At 35.7% G+C, this 15,092-nt stretch overlaps 1 protein-coding gene across 1 annotated transcript in view; it reads right to left on the bottom strand.

Annotated features, from left to right (window-relative positions):
• Positions 1-4,346: 4,346 nt before the first annotated feature.
• Positions 4,347-15,092, bottom strand: part of slmapa (sarcolemma associated protein a) — a 61,656-nt gene continuing 50,910 nt past the window's right edge. Inside the window, exons 16-22 of the mRNA XM_016240797.1 lie at positions 12,613-12,732; positions 12,437-12,511; positions 10,387-10,692; positions 8,107-8,224; positions 7,447-7,618; positions 6,781-6,915; positions 4,347-5,039 (exon numbers count right to left, since the gene is read on the bottom strand). Of these exons, the coding sequence (XP_016096283.1) occupies positions 4,956-5,039; positions 6,781-6,915; positions 7,447-7,618; positions 8,107-8,224; positions 10,387-10,692; positions 12,437-12,511; positions 12,613-12,732 (1,010 nt within the window). The 3' untranslated portion in view covers positions 4,347-4,955. The remainder of the gene's footprint in view (positions 5,040-6,780; positions 6,916-7,446; positions 7,619-8,106; positions 8,225-10,386; positions 10,693-12,436; positions 12,512-12,612; positions 12,733-15,092) is intronic.

Raw genomic sequence — 15,092 nt, forward strand, 5'->3', positions numbered from 1 at the left:
CGAGAGCGAGAGCACTGTGTCTGTCACGCGACTCTGTTCCCCTTTCGGGCTCTGTCTTTACATTTATTTTGTAAGATGAAGCTGCGATTATGGTAAGGGGCGTTACATTTCCGACGAGTGCTTGCGGTGTTCGGCCAATCACAATGCACTGGGTCAGCTGGCCAATCAGAGCAGACTGCGCTTGTCGGAAAGGAGGGACTTTGTAGAAAACGAAGCGTTTGAGAGAGGCGGGGCATAGAGGACCTACAATAATGTACAGTATTTGAAAAATAATGTGTTTTTTGAACATTAAAGCATGTCAACATATTCTGTTACACCAAATAATGATCTTTAAAAAAAGCATCATATGACCCCTTTAAGCCAAAAATAGTGTATAATATATTTGGTTCTATCAATAGGACCATCATTTTTTTTAAATAATTAAATTATATTATATTAATAAACAACAACAACAACAAAACATTGTTTATTATTATACATTTGGCCCCAAATATGGTTTATATATCAATATGACTATAATAATAATAATAATAACCATAAATTGTGTTTATTATTATCAATTTGGCTCCAAAACAATTGGAATTTTCATATCAGTGACTAGAAAATAATTTTATTAAATAAATGCCAAAAAAGGTTTTTTATTATTATTATTATTATTATATGTTTGGCCCAAACAATGTTGATTTATATATCAAAATGACTATAAATAAATAAATACATAAACACACTTTACAACTAATACTATTATTAAAATTATTTTATATTTGTATTAATATCTAAATCGCACAGTTTCTGGCCAAAGTGTGCAGCAAACCTGTAGCCTTTTTTGTTTTTGTTTTTTCCCCCCACTTTTTAATCAGGGGAGAAAAAAATAACCTAAATGATTTTTTTTTGGTGAGTGTTGATTACAAGCTGTCAAGCAGGAAAGCGTAACTTGGAAAGCATCTTTGCTCTAGTTTTCTAGATCTTAGGATTAGTTTTGATTTCATGTGAACTTTATTTGCTTTAACAAACATTACCTGTCTTACTGGGAATGAATCACAGAAATAAAATGGGTTGTGAATTTAATTTAATTTGCATGCAGAAAACCATCAAATTTGCAAATGTGCATCACCTCCCATTCAGCGCACACCAGCTAATGAGGTCACAGCATGATGTCATTCATCAGCATGTCCTCATCCCACACCGCTCTAATGGAAAACTAATGGTGAACGACCCTAACGACACTTTCATCACCGCCTGCATGACTTCATTCACGTCATCAAGCCGTCACTTCTCTCTGACCGTGGAAAAATCAGGACAAATGTCAAAGCAGAATCAGAGTTGACTCGGCAAGAACCGCCTTCAGAACATCAATAGAACCACTGGGGCTAATTCTGGGGGCGGCTGAAGACCACATGATGATCAATGAACAAAACCGATACGGTATGGAGCGATCATGTCAAACCACACTTGCAGAGGCCTGAGGGAAACACAAAAACAGAAAGGAGGACCAAACATGAACTACAGACTGTGCAATTCATGCAAAACCTGATATTATGACATTAGCCACGCAGCTCAAGTCCAGACCACTTTACAGCTTATTCTGGACATGAATTGAAGACTAGAAGAGGCCAGAAAGTTCTTCAAGTGACCTTTCCAATGATCCCTTCTTGTCTTTGACATTAGAGAGACAAGCAAAAACATGGGCAAATGTAATGCAAATCCGGTGAGATTTACGGTCAAAACAGCAGACACGGTGTCCTTCTCGTGTTTATTTAGCTGGTAATTCTCACCCATCTCTGAACACGGCTGCCCTTTGAAACGCTGGAAAGTCTGGGCACTGAACCTCACGATAACACTCAACCTTTCCACGCGGATCTAAATGTGTGTCAATGAGAACGCCCCACTGACTGTTTCTGGACAGGAAGATACCGTCATTCAGGAAGTGCTGTGCAAATCCCAAAATAAAGAGCTTCTGCATGCACGTCCTGTGTAATACAACTAATGTAAAAGAGCAAGAACAGCAACAAGGAAGAGTATTCAATAAAGGCCTCATACTGAAATCTAATTTGTCTTAATCGGTAAAGATAAACACTTCATGAAAACGTAGTACATTTCAGAACTCAACACATCCTCCACAGTCCAAAAATATCACAACTAAACGGCTAAAATGAGTTGATCTGAACTTTCAACTTGACTACATCACACAGATAAATGCATTAACGCCTACTGTGCAAGCAGAAGGTTGGTTTCCTAAATATATATAAATAAAACATTTCTAATGTTGTATAAATAAATGCAAATAAAATAAATAAATACATTATACAAATATAAATAAATACATTTGAAAATGCAAAAGAAATTTAAATGAAAAATGATAAATAAATAAAATAAATAAATTAAAAATTAAAATTAAGTAAATACATTTGATACAACAACAAATTTGCAGCTGGTGTATATGCAAAAAACAGGCCATAAAAATATGTTTCTGGCACAGAAAGTAATAAAATTAATAATAATAATAAATTTCCTAAAGGATCACACAATTAGAAAAATATTAAATAATATATATTTCTAACACTGTATATGAATAAATAGATTAAAAAAACATTATAAAAAACAGGAGGGTAAATAAAAAAGGATAAACATAATATTATATAATAAATAAAATGAACAAAAAAAATTCTCGCGACGCGCCTGCGCTGTTATATACAGCGCGCGGGTGACGCCACCTGCGCAGCATCAAACCCAACCTGCATTTCTACAGCATGCTACCCTTCTCTCTCCTATAGCTCTTTCAAAAGAAAGTATATGGCAAGAGGATAATAATAGTAAAAACACACACACACACAAGTCAAATAGTAAATATAAGTACATTCATACTACCTCCTGTACACTTCTCTGCAATCTGCATACACTCTTTTATGTTTTGCTTAAATGATATTGAAGCATAAGCATACTATTACTATTATATTACTCTGTTTGATTTGTCCTAACACTGTTTTTTTTTGTGTGTAATGTATCTTTTTACAAATAAATAATAACAAAGAAGGTTGAAGCATAAACGCATTTCTAATTGTTATCTAGACAGATAACAAAAAAATAACAAGGACATAAACAGACAAAAGCATCTGAGACCACAATTATTATGTCAACCTAACGTAAAACAATTTTTGTTGATTTAAATATAGCTGAGATCAAATAAAATATAAATATTATATGGATAAGAAAGTGAACTGAATGAAAATTAGAAATGTTACCTTAAATAACTGAAATAAGTTGAAGCACTAAAATTACTAACTGGACATATATAAGAAAATATTTAATTTATATAATTATATTATACTTGTAATAATATATAAAATATATTTATAATTTATGACACGCACATATATATATATAAGAATGTTCTCCTGAATCAGGTGAGAAATCTGCACAGATCAGATCAAACACTGTTTACAAACAAAAACAGTTCAAACAAATGGATTTTGATTTGAGAGGACAACAGGAGATGGACTTTTTAACTGGAGGAAGCATATGAATTATGGACTCATGTTTGCACTCTCATTCTGACGGCACCCATTCGCTGCCGAGCAGCCATTGGTGATGCAATGCTGTTCGTCCAAATCTGATGAAGAAACAAACTCATCTATATGCTAAGACCTAAGTGTCAGTACATTTTCAGCAAATTGTCATTTTTGGGTGAACCATTCCTTATATATATCTGTAGTTTCAGTATGACCAAGACTAAATTATACTTATTTATAGACGCTGCTCGAGCATGTTCCGTTTGTATAGCTTAGCAGTTCAAATCCCCAAAAAAGTATGAGCCACAGAAATAGTAGGCTATTAAAGAACAGAGAGTGTGTGTTTTAAATGCGCTTCAGTGCTGACAGTAATGTTGCATGAATCTCAGCACGGGTGTGTCGAGTCTTATCAGACGGGCGGGGAGCTTCCCATCATCGCTGCTGTCCTGAGTCAGGCCGGGTTATACGCCCACATGTCACAGTCATGTCAAAGCGAGGCCCCCACAGGCCCCTGAATGTGTCAGACAGCAGTCGATGAGCTTTGGCAGTGGGTGCAGCCAGCTGGCACTCTATCAGGCTTCATTGAGAATGTGGTTCTGCAGGAAACATGCAGTCTCAAGTTACAGATCTCTCCCGACTTCCAGACAAAAGAACAATCCAGCAAAGGTATTCGAGACATTCCACACCTTATTGGAAACAAGGAGAAAGGAACGCTTATAATCATGTCCCGAGAGCAAATATATGCCTTGTAAATACCAAAGATGCTTCATAATGCATATCTACAAAAACAGAAACATAAGCTTAAAAATATATATATATATATATTTGAAAGGGTTGCCATGTATATATAATGCATGAGTCCATATGGACTGTCATTATGCTGTTGTTATTTTCACAGTATGACAGCCACTGATCACTTTATTCCTTCATTGCATGGAAATGAGCAGCATGAACATTTGTCAAAACCTCTTCGTTTGTGTTCTCTCAATGATACCAAGTCATACAGGTTTGAAACAACATCAGGGGGAGTACATGATGACAAGATTTTCATTTTTGGATGAAATATGCCTTTAATTTATAAAAGTAAAGAAGAACAGCAAAAGAAAGATGATATGATGACAAAAACACCCCACAACAGAACAAAAAAAAGAAAATAGCATCCAAAATCCCCAAATGCAGAGATTTATATGACCATTATAGTGATCCAAGCAAGACAAGACAGTTAATGTGTTTGGTTAGTAGTTGGTGATTCTGGGTGGATGAGGAATCAGTTAAGAGTTCCCACGTGTTGCCAAGCACCGAAAAGGGATTTTGGGGCGAAGCAAGTGCAGAGATGACGGATGAGAGTTTGCCATGCACAGGTCGTATATACACACGTGATGATATTTACAGAGGTGGATATACAGGAGACACACAAACAGACTCAACAGGAGCGTGTGTACCTTTCTACCACAACTGGCCGAAGCACCAATACAGCAAAGCCAGGAATAGACCGATGAAAATGGCTTGGACAGGCTGCAATATGGATGGCTAGAGGAGGGAAGGGATATTACAAATAAAACAAAAAATCAATCTTCAAACTATTCAACGGAAATCAGGCTGGGGGAGTCGAACAACTACAACAAACATACAAACGTATACAAACAAAAATGGCCATAAAAAGGGGTGCGGTGGGTGGGATTATCGATAAAACACCACAAACAAAAATATCAAAAGCCCCAGAACCACAAACACATTTAAACATCTAGAAGCAGGAAATCAGGAACGAGGACAGTGTTCAAGGCATTAATAAATCACAGCAAACAATAAACTGTTTATTGGCATTCAACTAAAGAACAATTTATCTACAATTTATCAGTGTTAAATTAAAATCACCAACACATGAAGTGATTGTGACTGCAAATCGGCAGGGAAGGGAATTGTGGGATATTAAGGTGATAACTACAGTTCTGTGTAGCACATTCAAAAAACTGAAGTGCACAAATGGCCAAAAACAAGGAAAATGTGTCAAAAAGAGTGGAAAATATTCTTCTCTTGGATGAACCTGAAAATGAAAAATCTCAAGTCTTTGATGGGTTAATAAATATATTAGGGCTGTCAAAATGGCTGAAAAACTAAATTCGAATTTTATACTTAAATATTATCAAAATTTTAATTATATTCGAATTTAAAATGTATAATTTCAGTTAGGGTAAAGAAAAGCTTTTGGCTTCTCTTCTGAGGCCATAAGAGGGCGCATCGTGCAAAATATTACTAATGCACGTTTATTCAAAGTATGAGATAACATGACTATCTGTGAAAAAAGTGCATAATGTTTAAAATAATGTTTATAAACCAATTATAATTAAGCAAGTTGCTTAACTATGAACAAAACAGCATCATGTATGTACGTATGTATGCATAGTTTAATACAAAGGGTGGAAAGCCAATCACACAGAGTACATTTCTCGTTTAAAAACATGAGACGCAGTGGGATGGGGAAAAAAACCCGCCATAAAGTCTCGATATATGTTTTTTCAAAGTTAAACTCGCATTAATTTTACATGGCTTTCTAAACATGCGGCTCCTTTGTGCGAGATGCGAGTGCAACGGTGATAGATGTCCCTCTAGAAAATGCGCGAAATATGTGTTCTGTGTGAATGGCTTGGTTTAAGTTTTGATGTAAACAAGATCTTCTCCGCATTGAGGTTCTCTTTTTCAACAATATTTGTAATTAACAACGCAGCAGCGCCACATCTAGTGGCTTCAACTTGATAGGCTAACAAAAACATTATAATGCAACGACACTTACATTGTCATCGCATCTCGTGCGCCACTGATAAGGCTGTCTCCTTAACGCACACCTAAAATTCAAATGCAACGTTTTTTTTTTTAATTCGACAAATATTCGAAATTCGATTTTTTTTTTGACAGCCCTAAAAGATATACTCAATATGAGCTGATAAAAAATAACAATATCTAATAAAACCTACCTATTTCAGCTACAGCTTTTTAAGGTATTATAGAAAATCTGAATGGACCTATGATGCCTACAAATGCTGAATTGCAAATAATATTTGCTAACAACTCACAAAATCGTGTGAGATGTGTGTTCTGCTGCGCTTTCCAGAGCCGTGCAAAACAGTGAAGTAAGATCTATCACTGGTTGCTGACCACCGCGTTAAATGGCGTAATGTAGATGACAGCTAATTAATTGGAGTAAGATCTTAATGCTGGCTTAGTTTTGTTTTTTGTTGCTTTGTAAATGATATGTGCTGGCTGTAAGACTCACATTGCTGCCCTTCTCCTGCAGGAGCTTGAGGTTGACCTTGCACTGTTCCAGCTCGTCGTTGATGGAGTGTTTCTCCTGCTCCGTCTGCTCATACTGCTGCCGGAGATCTGAGAGCAGATTCTGAGTGTCATCGTACTGGAGAGAAAAAGAGAGATTATGCAATCATTGCACCAAAAACAAGCAAAAAAAAATGTTTGGGGTGTGTACGTTTTTAAAAAAAAATATTTTTGAAAGTGTTCTGCTCACCAAGGCTGCATTTATTTGATTAAAAATACAGTAAAAACAGTAAAATTGTGAAATATTATAACTGTATAAAATAACTTTTCTATGTGAATATATTTTAAAATGTAATTTATTCCTGTGATCAAAGCTGTATTTTCAGCATCATTACTCCAGTCTTCAGTGTCACATGATCCTTTAGAAATCATTCTAATATGCTGATTTGCTGCTGAAGAAACATTTTCTATTACCTATGTTGAAATCAGTGCTGCTTTATATTTTTGTGGAGATGAATAATAAATGTTTTGTAGCATTATAAATGGTTTTACTGTCCCTTTTGATCAATTTAATGCAACCTTGCTGAATAAAAGAAATGAATGTTTATGGTTGTGCATTTTGGCAACTTGGTTTCAATAAAAGGTCTGGGTGGTCTTCGGTTGCTCATACCTCCTTCTGCAGGTCTCTGGTGCGGCTTTCGCCTTGAGCCAGTTGGATCTTCAGTTTGCTAGCGTCCTGTTGGTGCTGGTCTCGTATTGAGCCCAGTTTATTCTCCAGGTCACCCTGGGATTTCTCCAGAGCGTTTAGGCTGCTGCACAACGTTGCACTCCGCTCTCTGGAGCTGCAAAACAAAGAAAGGAAAATAAAGTCAAAGATTGTGCTGTTTACATTCTGTGGAGTTTTCAGAAAATGAACTAATGAATGGAATAAATTCATGTCATGGAAAAGAATGTTGTAGAACATTCCTAATAATGAAGTGAAGCTTTAGGGCTGATGAGCTCATAACGGTGACTTATAAAACGATAACGTCAGCACAGAGACATACACACACAGCCTAGGGTGGAGATTAAGTACAGGACAAAGGTGCTTAAATATTACAACGGTAACCAGTTGTTTAAAAAAGTATCAATGAAAAAGTATTTTGTAAATACAAAGAGATGCAGTTGTTGTGCAATATGGTGATTCAAACATTCTTCATTTAAGAGAGCAGGTGTGGAATCTGACATAATGTACTTGAAACCCCTTTAAAAATAGTGACTCATGTTTGTTGTGAAATGTGTGAAATGATCTAAACGACACAGAGAGTCTGTTAGTGTGAATGCGACCCACCTGTCGAGTTCTTCCTCTAGTCTGTGGAGTTTCTGCATCAGTGTTGTCTTCTCAGCCCGCAGACTGTCACATTCATTCTGCAGACTAGAGCACTCGGCCTGAAGCTTCTCCAATTCACCTGACATAGAGACAGAGAGAGAAAAACTAATTATAAAACTGATTCCCTCCACTCACTGCCCAAACACCTCATTACACAATGTATTTAACTGTAATCATTGTTCAGTTCATTAACGTAAAAAAAAATGAAAATTACATTTTTAAATATACATAATATTTATATGTGTGTGTGTGTGTATAATCTTATTTAATATATAAATTTATACAACAGTTCGTTCTGGTTCTCAAATCTGATTGGTTGAGAACCGTGAGATATTGTACTGGTATCGCTACAGGAACGCCCTTTCACAATTTCGTATCACTCCGCTTGTTCTAGCCGGGTCTATGTTTTTTTAAATTTTTATTATTCACTGAGCTAATCATAGAGTATGTTAGTTAATATAAGAAGAAACCTCTAGCTTCGCTGTCTCTGTCTCTCTCTCTCTCATTTAAATGCACGTCTTGCCGCATTGTTTCTCTCTTATAACCTCATTATTTCTCACTAATAACCTAACTGTTACCTAGCTTTGAATCCGTGGCGGAAGGAAGTAGTTCCGCACAAAAGAGGGTTTTATTAGGCACTCCGTTGTTTCTTGTTTAATTACACATGTTCCGTCGAACTGTTGTTTAAACGCAATATCACTCTCGTACTCGAGCGATACTGGCCTGATATAGAGCTGGTATCGCTCTCATACTCGAGTGATGTTGCTCATATATAATTTACTTTATAATCCCTCAAGGCAAAAATTATTTTATTAATTCATTTTCTGCAATCTATAATAAAACCAGTTAAAACCATCATCTAAATTAAATGATGACACAATATGAAAACAAAATCACACTTATAGTTATTCAAAACACAGGTTAATTTAACACATCCTGTCTTTCGCTCCAGTGTGTCTGTGGGCACACTTTTGGTTTCAGATAGGAATTTTTATTTTGGTACATCGCTAGTATCAATTTTAGCCTGTCGTGTTTAATTTTACTGGTTGAGATACTGTGTAGCCTAAAATGGCTTTAAAAGATCTCAGAAGCACTGCCAAAACACTTTTACGCACATTTTTCTGTGAAAACCAAACGAGGATCCAATAAATAATAAATAAACCCCGCAGAATGGACGATAATAAAACTGTTTCCGTGACTCTGGATGACACATTAAAGAGGGCCTGGAGAGAAAGACCCTAGTGAAATTAATACCACATGTGTGCCTTCTCAATACGTGAAGAAATCAGTCTTGTGAAATGCAAAGACTTAAAGAAACACAGCAAATAAACATTTAAAATCACACTGTTTTGATAGTACAGCCACAACACACATGCATTACACTCTGCTGTGGAGAAACATATATTCAATCTTTGAACTTACACTGCCATTTTAAAAGTTTGAGGTCTGTGAGATTTTTTTTAAATGTTTTTAAGAAATCTCTTCTGCTCACCAAGGCTGCATTTATTTGATTAAAAATACAGTACAATTGTGAAAAAATATTAACATTTAAAATAACTGTTTTCTACTTGAATACATGTTAAAATTTAATTTATTTCTGTGATAAAATCTGAATTTTCAGCACCATTACTCCAGTCTTCAGTGTCACATGATCCTTCAGAAATCAGACTAATATGCTGATTTGCTGTTCATTATCAACATTGCTTAATTTTTTTTTTGGAAACTTTTGTGGAAACTTTTTTTTTCAGGATTCTTAGATATTAGAAAGAACAACAGAACAGCATTTATGTGAAACAGAAATCTTTTGTAACATTATAAATGTCATTATTATCACTTTTGATCAATTTAGGGCATCTTTGCTGAATAAAAATCTCACTGACCCCAATCTTTTAAAAAGTACTGCATGTTTTTTACTTATTTAACTTACTCAATTTTCTTCTCATGGCCAATCACTCAGAAAAACTGAACTCAAACAATGCAAATGAGAGGAAACAAATGTTTCCAAATAGGAATCAAAGGCGCTAGAAAAGAGAAAGATCAGTGATGATCTCAGCCATTGTTCCTCTGAAGTCAGCTTGATTTATGACATCCAGGGAACATTACAAGCCAAACAGCACATGAGGAACCCAGCAGGTTCGCCGATGACGACATGCTAAGCTGGCCCGACCGCTGAACCGGGTCTGGGTTTAACAGTGATTCTGCTCAGCTAGGGCTCCTAACAGCCAATAACCAATGGAGTACCTTGGAGTTGGCTAGCTCTTTCCTGGTGCTGGCTCTGGAGCTGGAAGCTGGCCTGCAGGTTGCTGATCTCCACTTCGTACTTGGCTGCCCTCTGTCTCCATTTGTCCAGTTCGGCGGCGACGGCGCTCAGGTCTCCCTGCAGGGCGGCGATCTCGTGTTCCCGCTCAGCAGTGGCGGCCTCCATGGTGTGCCGGAGCAACAGGATCTCCTCCTGGGCGCTGTAGAGCTCCTCACGGGTGGTGGTGATGGTGTTCTCTCTCTGCTCACGCAAAGCCTCCATGTCAGACTGGAGCTTCGCCAGTTGAGCTGAAGACAAAGAAGAGTTACAGTGATTTCGCCATGATTAATGGGTGGTAATATGCCTAAAAATCACCTTTAAAGTTGTCCAAATGAAGTTCTTAGCAATGCATATTACTAACCAAAAATTAAGTTTTGATATATTTACGGTAGGAAATTTATAAAATATATTCATGGAACATGATCTTTACTTAATATCTTAATGATTTTTGGCATAAAAGAAAAATCGATAATTTTGACCCATACGATGTATTTTTGGCTATTGCTAAAAATATACCCCAGCGACTTCAGACTGCTTTTGTGCTCCAGGGTCACATATTTGGTTTTGGAGGGCTGAAATCATTGACCAAAGCTGTGACGTTTAATGAGCATTTCTGCAATGGCTAGTGTTGGATTAACAATATTGATTTCTCGTTTTTAATAGACCTCCATTATGTTGAACAGAGATCTTTTAGTCTGTGCTGTTTTCAGTTCAGTAAACATTACTCATAGAATGTCTGAAATCCAATAATCGCATTAAGGTTTGAGCTTTTGATATGTGCAAAAAAAGCCTGAGCATTCAAATGGTCATTTTTATAACAAAATTCAAACAATAAATGTTGTTTTGATGCTCCTTCATGTCGTAACAGACCGCTGTAGCACCTCAGTTCAATCGGCACGTGAACCAATAATCTCTTCCTCTTTACTACTAGTTATAGCAAAAAAAACAGAATGAACATCAGAAGGTATGCTGAATAAAACTGTACGACATAACGAAATGCATCATGTCTAATTTAATCATTCAAAGTGTTTCAATAGTGTAAAATCATCAATAAAACATAACTTTTACCTCAGGAAAGCCATTTAACTTCCATGAACTCGTTAGTCAGCCAGAAAAAATAACTCTAGAGGAGAATTTTCATAAAAATATGCACTATATTACATACTCCTATTTTTACTTAACCTCATATATTCATTATTTAATGCATGTTTAAATAAATCTGTCATGAAAACAATCTTCTTATTACAGACACTGTTTAAACGTTAATATTTCAACAACGAATTGGAGCAGAAATATAATTACATACTTAAAAAGTTTATATAAAACTGCCTTATGCGCAATTTACATGTTTATATGCAACTCTGTTTTTTTTTGTTTTTTGTTAATGTTGATTATTAAAATAAATGTAATTGATTATTTAAAAAAAGAAATTTCATCTAAATGAACTTTAATTTCATATTCGTTTTTTTTGGTTAAAAAATTTATTTCAATAAAAACTGGGGCAGAACCATAAATCAGTAAACATTTTATATAAAAACCTGCAATTTATATACAACACCGTTTTTATTTGAGTGTTGATTATTAAATAAATATAATTAACTAATTATTTTTAAAAAAAATTGGGTTTTCAGCTAAATGAAAATTAAAATTTTGGTTTCACTGTTTAGATACAAATTAATTTCAACAATGATTTGGAGTAGAAACACAAACCATTAAAAAGTTAAGATAAAAATGCCTTATGTGCAATTTAAATGTTTATATATAACTCAGTTTTTATTTCAGTGTTGATTATTAAATATGTAATTAACTGATTATTTAAAAGTATTTATATTTTCTGCTAAATAAATTTTTTTTATTTCGTTCTTAATGTTTTTGAAAAAAAATAAAATAAATTGGTGCGTGACTAAAAACTGTTCATCAACCCATACTGACTAGATTTTGAAGTCTTTTTGAAGATTAAAGCACAATTCATGTAAGTGTTGAAGGACTCACTCTGTAAGAAGCGGATCTGTTTAGCAGATTCTTCAGTCTGCTGTCTGTTGGTTCTCCTCTCTTCCTCCAGAAGAGCTGATGAGAAAAAGATGCTCAGCGATTCACACAGTGCAATCATGACCCTCAATTATTAATGACGAATCTCTATGAAAGGAGCGTTTAGCACCCTGCTGTACCTTGCAGCTCGAGGCATTTCTGTTTGCCAGTGTTGGCGAGCTCTTGGGCCTCCTGCAGCTCTCGGTGGAAGTGTGGAATGACCTGCTCAGTGTCTCCAGCTTCCAGGTTCCTGTCCATTTCTACAAATACACACAGAGCAGACGCTGTAGTGAGGGAGTATGAAGAAACAACATGGCTGACACAAAGTGAAAAAGACATCAAGAGAGATAAATTGACAAATGAAACCTCACACACCTAGTACTGCATTTATAACTCATCCTGCCCGAACATGAATGATGCTTTAAATCATGCAGCTTGTTGCGAAATCCTAGTACTTTTCTTAATGATTCTAGCCCTTAGAGACTCGAGCATTAATACTGATGATGCATTCATTTCACACCTAAACATGTCTTTAGGAAGCCATTAGCTCTAAAACCCATTTAGTTCAGGCAAAATTTGCACTGGAGTTTAATTTGGGAAAAGGTTGAGATTTAGTGCGTTTAGTGCTGCAAAACTTTTTTTTTTTCGATACAGTAAGTGAAAGTTTTGAAATCACAATTCAGCACACAAATATATGCGGAAAAACATATTTCAACCATTAAGGATACAGTCATCAAAAAAAGCTGAATTGAGAAATTTCACTATCTGAGCATTTAAATACTGTAATAAAAATTTACATCAAATTATATTTTAAATATAATGAAGTAATTTTAATACCAGTTAATTAAAAATATATAGTGTATTTTTTAACAAATTAGGAAGCCATTAGTTACAAAACACAAAACAAAACATTTAGTTTAGGCATAATTTGCATTGTGGTATAATTTATAAAAACTTTGAAAGGCAGTGCATTTAGGGCTGCAAAATTTCACTACTATTTTTGATACAGTAAGTGACAGTTTTGAATTACATTTTTTTTTAATTTCAACCAGTAAGGATATAGAATTTCACTATTTGAGCATTTAGATACTGTAATAAAAATGTATATCAAAGCATATTTTTAATTTTAGTAGTACTTTTAAAAATGAGACAAGAAATTGCTCTGAATAAAACACCCTAGAGAAACCGGAATAGTTTTTATACCATTCACTGAATAGATGCAAAACTGTCGTTGCGATACATTTCAGAGCGTCAGTTACTAATATGTAGTTTTGATTCATATCTAGGGGCATTTAAGTTATTATTTAATTGGTTTATACAAACATTGCATTTTTAGATATGCAAAAAACCAGGGGACTTTTACACAAGAACGCAAATGTAAAAATGCTGAAGTTCCTAATAAACAGACTTTTTTTCACTGTCTCAAACTGAGACAGACCTATAAAATCAGATTTCTGTGCTTCTCCTAAAAGCCCACAATCACTGTGAGAGTGAGACCAATCCATCACGATGGGTCAAAACCTTTGGTGCCACAAACGACACATTCTGTTCGACCCCATGGGCAGAAACATCAAGCACTGAAACATGATTACCATAAACCAAAATCAAGATGTTTGCTCAGAATCAGTTCATTATGTGAAGGATGAAGTATTTCTGTTTGCTCAGTGAACAACTCGAGCGCAAACGCACAACATGCACGACCCGGCTTTCAACAGAATATCCAAAATGCATCGACACAACTTGAAGCCTGATTACGTAAGTCCAGCGCATGCTCAGACAGCTCTAATGGAAGATCTACAAATGGGCCGTTGAGATTACCTGCATCAGGCCAAGCAAAAGAGGCATTAGACACTCTCCTGCATTTCCTCATATGACTTCATGCCGAGCAAACGCACATTTGCAGTCACTCAGGAGCATCCAGTTGGTCTCTCATGTGGTCTTGTAACAACAGGCTTTTGGGAAACCTCCTCTGACCATAAACTGATGAACGTCCCCCTCTCTGAACACTCTACAGATGTCGGTGAAGTCATGTGCTAATTTAAGGGCTGGTAATCTGTCATGATGTCAGACGAAGGGTGTTTACTGCGAGCGAGGGAGTCGCTTTCAGGCAAAATGATGTAACGAACTCGTCTACTTAGCGGTGTTTCTGAAGTTCTGCCATTTATTTAATGAGAGGGTGCATGAAATGGTGTGTAATCTCATTCTGCTCCTTCTTCAGGGATTTCATCAAGAGCGTCTCAAAAGGATTTTATGGCTGAGATTGTGTATCACAGCCATATAAGGTTACATGTGTTCAGATAACTCTTCATTAAGGCAATTGAATAACTTGTGCCAGACGCCTCGTTGTAGATGCAATCTAAGACCGAAAGAGCAATTCAACAGCGCCTCCTAGTGGCACATTTTACCATATATGTGACCCTGGAGCACAAAAGCAGTCTTAAGTCGCTGGGGTATATTTGTAGCAATAGCCAAAAATACATTGTATATGCATTGCTAAGGACTTCATTTGGATAACTTTAAAGGCGATTTTTTAATCAATATTTAGATTTTTTTTGCACCCTCAGATTCCAGATAGTTGTATATCGACTAAATATTATCCTATCCTAACAAACCATACATC

Source organism: Sinocyclocheilus grahami, unplaced genomic scaffold (assembly GCF_001515645.1).
Source record: "Sinocyclocheilus grahami isolate Dianchi unplaced genomic scaffold, SAMN03320097.WGS_v1.1 scaffold601.1, whole genome shotgun sequence".
NCBI lineage: Eukaryota > Metazoa > Chordata > Actinopteri > Cypriniformes > Cyprinidae > Sinocyclocheilus > Sinocyclocheilus grahami.